General features: G+C 39.5%; 1 protein-coding gene across 1 annotated transcript in view; it reads left to right on the top strand.

Annotated features, from left to right (window-relative positions):
- Positions 1-8,661, top strand: part of LOC133648375 (limbin-like) — a 33,209-nt gene that overhangs the window by 1,139 nt on the left and 23,409 nt on the right. Inside the window, exons 2-9 of the mRNA XM_062044404.1 lie at positions 84-159; positions 3,438-3,613; positions 3,705-3,761; positions 7,307-7,493; positions 7,579-7,679; positions 7,781-7,846; positions 7,928-8,062; positions 8,215-8,354. Coding sequence (XP_061900388.1) covers positions 84-159; positions 3,438-3,613; positions 3,705-3,761; positions 7,307-7,493; positions 7,579-7,679; positions 7,781-7,846; positions 7,928-8,062; positions 8,215-8,354 — 938 coding nt within the window. The remainder of the gene's footprint in view (positions 1-83; positions 160-3,437; positions 3,614-3,704; positions 3,762-7,306; positions 7,494-7,578; positions 7,680-7,780; positions 7,847-7,927; positions 8,063-8,214; positions 8,355-8,661) is intronic.

Here is an 8,661-nt window from a genome sequence, read left to right as displayed (position 1 = left end):
GTAAGTAGCCCATTAAAGTTGTCTAATATTGATAAACTGATATCAGTGTAATTCATCTAATGGATTTGTTTCCATTTTACAAGTGTCACACCAAGTCCAGCGTCCTTGGAACCAAACATAGAGGAGGGAAGTCGGCAGTGCATCAGCTCCATAGACACCGTATGTACTTGCACTGGATATGCACGCCTAAGTAATGCACACCATATGGACATAATGTGTCATGTGATGCATATCTGTCTCCAAAACTAGGAATTTTCTAGTAAGAGTTTCCGAAACCGATCATAGTCAGATCGGCGATACCAATACCGATCACATGTATTAACCGTGAATTGACAAAATCAGCACAATATTTACAGTCGGCAATGTTAATATTTGGTTACAAGCTCAATTCTTGTTTCATCTGACCACATAACATTCCTCCAGAACAGGCCTGGGCAATTATTTTGACTCAGGGGTCAAATTTAGAGAAAAAAATGTGTCTGGGGGCCGGTATATCTATTTTTAGGAACACTAATACAAAACCTCACAATAATGTCTGATTGAATGCTAAAAACGTTATGACAGACCGCCTTAAAAAATGGAATGGAATTTGTTTTTTTTTTACTGAATGAGACACCCAGAATGTACATGAACATAAAGAATGTGGGATTTACAATATTAACTATGAAGAATAAAACACTGAATATTGACAACATATGAACGTCACACCCACTCTCCGTCGACATATTTTACAATCAAGCGAAATGCAACAAAACAGCGAAATATGAATGCGAAGGGTACAAATAAACCCACCTACAATCTGATACATCTGATATAACACTAAGCTTTAGAACTTTGTTGTGAAAATCTCCTTCCGCGTCCGTACCTGACACCCGCATTCCAGGCTGCCACTCAGGAAACGCTCCCCACCCACACTGCTTGGTGCCTGCTGTGACTTAGTACTAGTACTTACATAGTAATTAGAATATCATGCAAAAGCGCAGATTCCAACCATTGAAATACTTTGTATAGTTCAGGACTTACGGTCGTTTGAAAACATCACTGCACATCATAATGGCAGCTATAGTTTCCATCTTAAAGATCTAAAAAAAAATATTTGGGAATGTCCAGCGGGCCAGATTGAAAAGTTTAACGGGCCGCATGTGGCCCCCGGGCCTTAATTTGCCCAGGTCTGCTCCAGAAGGTCTTATCTGTGTCCATGTGATGTCAGATGAAACACAAATTGAGCTGTTTGGCCACAATACCCAGCAATATGTTTGGAGGAGAAAAGGTGAAGCCTTTAATCCCAGGAACACCATGCCTACCGTCAAGCATGGTGGTGGTAGTATTATGCTCTGGGCCTGTTTTGCTGCCAATGGAACTGGTGCTTTAAAGGCCTACTGAAACCCACTACTACCGACCACGCAGTCTGATAGTTTATACATCAATGATGACATCTTAACATTGCAACACATGCCAATACGGCCGGGTTAACTTATAAAGTGCAATTTTAAATTTCCCGCTCAACTTCCGGTTGAAAACGTCTATGTATGCGCGTGACGTCAATCGTTGAACCGGAAGTATTGGTACACCATTGAATCCAATACAAAAAGCTCTGTTTTCATCGCAAAATTCCACAGTATTCTGGACATCTGTGTTGGAGAATCTTTTGCAATTTGTTTAATGAACAATGGAGACTGCAAAGAAGAAATTTGTTGGTGGGATCAGTGTATTAGCGGCGGACTACAGCAACACAACCAGGAGGACTTTGAGATGGATAGCATACGCGCTAGCCGCCGACCTCACCTTGACTTCCTCCGTCTCCAGGCCGCCGACCGCATCTATGATCGTCGCTCCGTCGATCGCTGGAACGCAGGTGAGCACGGGTGTTGATGAGCAGATGAGGGCTGGCGTAGGTGGATAGCTAATGTTTTTAGCATAGCTCTGTGAGGTCCCGTTGCTAAGTTAGCTTCAATGGCGTCGTTAGCAACAGCATTGTTAAGCTTCGCCAGCCTGGAAAGCATTAACCGTGTATTTACATGTCCATGGTTTAATAGTATTGTTGATTTTCTGTCTATCCTTCCAGTCAGGGCTTTATTTATTTTGTTTCTATCTGCATTTAAGCCCGATGTGCTATCACGTTAGCTCCGTAGCTAAAGAGCTTCGCCGATGTATTGTCGTGGAGATAAAAGTCACTGTGAATGTCCATTTCGCGTTCTCGACTCTCATTTTCAAAAGGATATAGTATCCGAGGTGGTTTAAAATACAAATCCGTGATCCACAATAGAAAAAGGAGAAAGTGTGGAATCCAATGAACCCTTGTACCTAAGTTACGGTCAGAGCGAAAAAAGATACGTCCTGCACTACACTCTAGTCCTTCACTCTCACGTTCCTCATCCACGAATCTTTCATCCTCGCTCAAATTAATGGGGTAATCGTCACTTTGTCTGTCCGAATCGCTCTCGCTGCTGGTGTAAACAATGGGGAAATGTGAGGAGCCTTTCAACCTGTGACGTCACGCTACTTCCGGTACAGGCAGGGCTATTTTTATCAGCGACCAAAAGTTGCGAACTTTATCGTCGATTTTCTCTACTAAATCCTTTCAGCAAAAATATGGCAATATCGCGAAATGATCAAGTATGACACATAGAATGGATCTGCTATCCCCGTTTAAATTTTAAAAAAAAATTTCAGTAGGCCTTTAAATGGGACAATGAAAAAGGAGGATTACCTCCAAATTCTTGAATATTACTTCATACAATTTGGATAGCAAGAAACGCAGTTCATTTGTCATAGGCCCAATTGAAGTGATTATTATTAGCTTAGGGGAGCTGCTCAACACTTTGTAAGAAGATACATGATGAGTTGCTAGCCGCTTTTCAGCCGGGAGACTAAAATACAGTGTCAGCCAAAGGAGCTCGGCATTAAAAGGCATTTATCTGCAATGGCGATCACATAGTTTTTGAGGAAAATCGGCTGAACAATCAGCCTATCCCTATACCAGTGGTTCTTAACCTTGTTGGAGGTACCAAACCCCACCAGTTTCATATGTGCATTCACCGAACCCTTCTTTAGTGAAAAATACAAGTTGTTTTTTTTAAAATTCAAGACAAAGTTGTTTTTTTACTAGTGCACAAAATGAACCACAACAAATTACACACCTGCAAATCAGATGGAAAATTAGAGGGAACATTGTTTAGGGGTATGCATAATACGCCGATAGGGAGAAGTTTTTATTTACACGATGAGTCGGGTGTGTCTTGACCTCAGCCGAACCCCTGAGGCCGACTCACCGAACCCCTAGGGTTCGATCAAACCCAGGTTAAGAACCACTGCTCTATACCAAACCATTGAGCATAATTTTCTCATTCAGCATTCCATGTTTTCCTTATATGGTTTATCACTGAACCATGAAAATAGTGTGCACATGAGACAATGTTTTCCTTCGTCTGACACAGGTACAATGGAATTTTGCAAAGCATATTCTTCTGAAAGGCCTGTATCCTCATCTGCTCCGTCCGGCCCCTGGACACACTCCTTTTACACCTCCTTTCGCCACATCAAAACCATTTTACACCTTAGAGAGCGGAGAAGCTTACTGACCAGGTTCAATCTTGGCCACACGCTTCCTCAGGTGAGGTTTTGTATTATTTCGGACTGAAGGATTTTCAAACATAAAGTCTGTTATACATTTCCCCAAAAAATTGTCTTGTATGTTTCTGCAGCTTCAAAGTTTGACACCTCCATCCACCTTTCGGGTCAAGTTTGACAAATGTGCACAGGTAACTTACTGTAGCTACAGCTGTTTAAATGTTCTATAATATACTTTTTTTCAACACTTTTAGATACCCCTCAGACATTGCACAATAGTGTAATTAAAGCGTGGTGCCCAAAAGCCAGTCATGACGCTGGAATTTGGACAGTTTAAAGGGGAACTGCACTTTTGGGGAATTTTGCCTATCGTTCACAATCATTACGAAAGACATGACGACAATTTTTTTTTTTAATGTATTCTAAATATTAAATAAACGTAAATAAAAGTCTGCTTACAGCAGAACCAATCGAAGCTCCACTATTTCGCCCCAAAAAATCAGATAAATAACCATTCAAAAAGCACCAACAATACTCTATTTACATTAGGGGACTTGAATATTAACCAAGTATTAGTGATATTGTTATTATAAGTGCTAACGCAGACAAACTATAGCAGGGACGTGATCACTTCTGTGTGTGACTATGTTTACATCATGAAGTGGTCTGCTGTTTCCTCACTTCCCTGCTCCCTATATGTTTATTGTAGATTAAAATCATGCATCTCACCTGAAAAATAGATATCTGAGGAGATAATCCAACAAGTTGGGACACTTTGACAGCCATTTCGGACCAGGAACTGGCGAGAATGACACGAAAAGCGCTTGTTCCCTCCCCCGCCCCAACCCTGTTTCTTGGCGAGGATTATTGGACATTCTTCATCTAAATGGGAATATATGAACATCCTAGCAGTTGATATCCTAATGACAGCAGACCTTGTATAGTAAGTGAGGTTTTATTTTGTTTGTTGGCTCTCATAAAGTCTGCAGTGTGCAGAAATCAGTGATGAAGAAAAAAAGTAAACGTAAAATTAATTAATAATTTACGTATTTGGAAATTAATGCTTAAAATGATCAGAATAGATAAATATTAAATGTTATAAATGTTACTACATTAAATATATACTTACATCATGTATATAAAACCCTGATGGAGGTGTTTTGGATGTTTTTTTTAGGGGCTCTATAGGCAGAATTGAACGGCTCCCATAGGTTCCATTGTAAGCAGACTTGTAATTGAATTTATTTAATATTTAGAATGCATTAAAAAAAAAATCCATCCGTCGTCATGTCTCTCATAATGATTGTGAACGATAGGCAAAATTCCCCCAAAAAGTGCAGTTCCCCTGTAAGAGTGCTTTTGGACAATTATGGCAAAATACTAATCACAATTATTTTGATTGATATTGTAATCGCCACCAAAACTCAACTTTAAATATAGTAAAAAACAACAGGGTATAAATTAGTAACGAACAAACCACAACAAGTAATATAATAATAATACCAGTAACAATACATTTAAAAAAAACTTCAGTTTTTCTGTTTTAATTGTTTTTATTTCAGTTTTGTACCTTTTACACTTATTTTACCACCATAGAGTGTGTGCTTTTTGTGTAAAATAAAATTGAATTCAATGCAAAGATCATCACATTTATTGTACAATACGAACAATTTGAACAATTTTGACCAGTATTTTGTTTAATATATCAATAAGTGCTTCAAGTACATTATGCTTGGTTAAGGTACTTTTTTGAAACCTTTATTTTGTTAGCGCAGTGGGATGTGGCGCTCCACGCTATTATTGTGAAGGAGGGAAGTGTGCTGTGCTGTTGTTCTGAGCTCGACGAGTAAATACACGACTCACTTGAGGACTGTTCAAAAAAGGAGAGCACCTCTCAAATTAAGACTGCTGGGCTCTTTGTACATTAATGTAATATGGATGATGTCGTTCACAACAACACACACAGATGAGATGTGTTGTGGGTGTATGGATTGTTCTTGTTAGCTTTAGCTTCCTAGTTTAGTCACTGTGGCCATCTAGACAGTGTTTACTTCAGGACGGAGTGTGTCGGGGATAAACATACTTGCCAACCTTGAGACCTCCGATATCGGGAGGTGGGGGAGGCGTGGTCGGAGGGGGGGCGTTGTTAAGAGGAGAGTATATTTACAGCTAGAATTCACCAACTCAAGTATTTCATATATATATATATATATATACATACATATGTATGAAATACTTGACTTTCAGTGAATTCTAGCTATATATATATATATATATATATATATATATATATATATATATATATATATATATATATTTATTTTATTATGTATATAAATAAAATAAATATTTGAATTTCAGTGTTCTGGAGGCTATCCAGTAGATGGCAGTATTGTCCTGTTTAAGAGTGTCACAACATTGCTGTTTACGGCAGACAAACTGCTTTACGGTAGACTAAACGTGACTGCTGTTGTTGTGTGTTGTTACCGCGCTGGGAGGACGTTAATGAAACTGCCTAACAATAAACCCACATAAGAAACCAAGAACTCTCCCTCGATCATTCTACAGTTATAACATGATTGGGCAGGCACGCTGTAAAAATGGTGGGAAAGCGGACGTGAAAACAGACTGTCGCCGCTGTCCCCACTCAGGTCCGCATTGAGCTGGGGGGGCGTGGCCTCCAGCTCCGGCTGAATACCGGGAGTTTGTCGGGAGAAAATTTCTGCCGGGAGGTTATCGGGAGAGGCGCTGAATACCGGGAGTCTCCCGCTAAAAACGGGAGGGTTGGCAAGTATGGGGATAAATGAACCCCAGCGGACACATTATATTCCCAAAGACATGTTCCTTCTCCTCACAATGACAACATTTCACTTACATTTTATGTCAATTTCCCTGACATCATTTTGCGTTTATCAGCGGATTTTGTTTTATTAGTCAATTATGTGACTCCTTCCGCGGTTACGTAAACGCAGAAATCACATGGCTGACTTTTTTGGCTGAGTTGAGTGATTATTGATTAGGAATACTAGGGCTGTGTCAAATAAAAAGTAGCAAACATGGTGAGATCCCCTCATAGAAGTGCTCTTTTTTCACTCATTCGCTCTTAATCTGTTTCACCGTCACAAGCTCTGGAATTTGCATGCACGTTGCGCAGCTCATTAATCTTTTTTTTTGCTATTATTAGATTGTCATAATCGTGAGAAGCCATAATCGAAATAAAAATAAAAATGTGATTAATTGTCCAGCCCTACCTTTAGTAGACCTTAGTGTGTGTGTGTGTGTGTGTGTGTGTGTGTGTGTGTGTGTGTGTGTGTGTGTGTGTGTGTGTGTAGCTTTAATGCTAATGAGCTGTGTTAATCCACACCTGTCCCCTGCAAAGTCCTAAGATGAGCTGTTGTGCACTTATAAAACTTTATTTTAAGATGTGCAGCAAAGCCTGCTTTTTGACAATGATCTCCTTAAAGTGGTGGGTGTATACAATCTTCATCTAACAGAGGGAGAGTATCATATCCATTAAATCAGAGGTTTTCTGTTAATTATGTCCTGAAAACCCAAAACTTAAAAGCGTCCTCAAGGGCGCCTCTAGTCCCAAAAGTGGAGCAAACAAGTGAGAGAGATTTTTCTCACATTTGGTAAACGTTAACAGGCTCATCAATTAAAAAAAAAAAAAAAATACTTTTTCACCTTTAAATGCACCAATATGCTTTGCACTCACTATCAGTAATTTGACCTCCAGGTACTGGCTGACGCTGACCCTCCACAGTTGACGTTCTCCCTTCTGATCCACAATCTGAGTCCAGTGGGTGGCACCAACTTGTCTCAGGTGGCCATTCGGGACTCCATATTTGGAATAGTGCCTCTCAGAACAGACGGCAGAGTTGTGGAAAGAGGATACCAAATGTTTGCCATTGATTCTCTTGCTGGTATGTCAGTTGTTTTTTTTAATTTGTCAAATTTGAGATATTTCTGTGTTCAGTAATATTAAATCAAATCGTTTGAACCTTTTAGCGGGATCCCAAATTATTGTCAATTATACTGCTAAAATAAGGAGCCATAAAAATGAAGCTCTGAACCTTCCTGCTTTCCTCACCTTCTCTAACTTGTCACAGGTAGTTTCTTTTGTTCAATATGTTTTGTTTGAATTATTCAAGCTGTCTTTATTTTGCATGTTTCGTAAAAAAACAAAACCTATTTCTGCCATTTCCCACAGAATGACATCCGCATGTATGGTCCATTGACAGCTCATCTAACATTGAGGGTCAATTCCACGGATAAGGTAAGTTTTACTGCACAATGTTGTGAATACTGTATATATTCTAAAATTGCTTGCAGTGTTATTAATAATATTTATTTTTAGATTCATCCAAATCATGGCGTGCACTTTGCTGGATATGTTGGTGGGTTCCTTGTTACTTTGGTGATACTGTTGCTTGGCTTTCTGGCCGTGAACCTGTTAGGTGCCAGAACCAGACTGAGTCTTCTCCAGCAAAAGGTAATACTACGTGTACAATGAACATGATATGAATACAGAAAATAAACAAATATTTTACCAACAACTGTAATGGTTGATGGTTTACTCCAGTTTTATTTAATTTTGCTAGTTTTTTTATTCACAATATTTTGGATTTGTTCCCCTCCTGCCAGAAAAAGCAGGGCTATCCAGATCCAGAGTATGCAGACTGCAACATGAATGAGGCTGCTAAAGACGAGGCAACTTTTGAAGACAAAACTGTAGACATTATGGTGCTGGAAGATCCCCAGAACATGAACCAGGCTTTGGAAAAGTAAGCTGCTTCCAATATTCAACCACATCAAAAGACGCATACCATAACTTCTGGGCTAAAGAGCTCACTGGTTTTGAAGGCGCTCCCATAAAATTGTAGAAGAAATAAAATTTTTTACATGTGTTTGCCGCACTGGACCATAACCCGCAGATATGTACCAGTACAAAATATTTTGTGAATGTTTATTTACATACCTTATTTGTTTCCAAGCGTTGTCTGTAACACGACAGTAAAACTGCTGATCAAACAAAACAGAAGTCATCGTCATGGACCCACTAGCTGCGGAAGCTGGCGCTCCAATCAGCCA

Source organism: Entelurus aequoreus, linkage group LG01, assembly GCF_033978785.1.
Source record: "Entelurus aequoreus isolate RoL-2023_Sb linkage group LG01, RoL_Eaeq_v1.1, whole genome shotgun sequence".
NCBI classification, from domain to species: domain Eukaryota; kingdom Metazoa; phylum Chordata; class Actinopteri; order Syngnathiformes; family Syngnathidae; genus Entelurus; species Entelurus aequoreus.
Note: the sequence above shows the minus strand (reverse complement) of the source record. Positions and strands in the feature narration are given on the sequence as shown.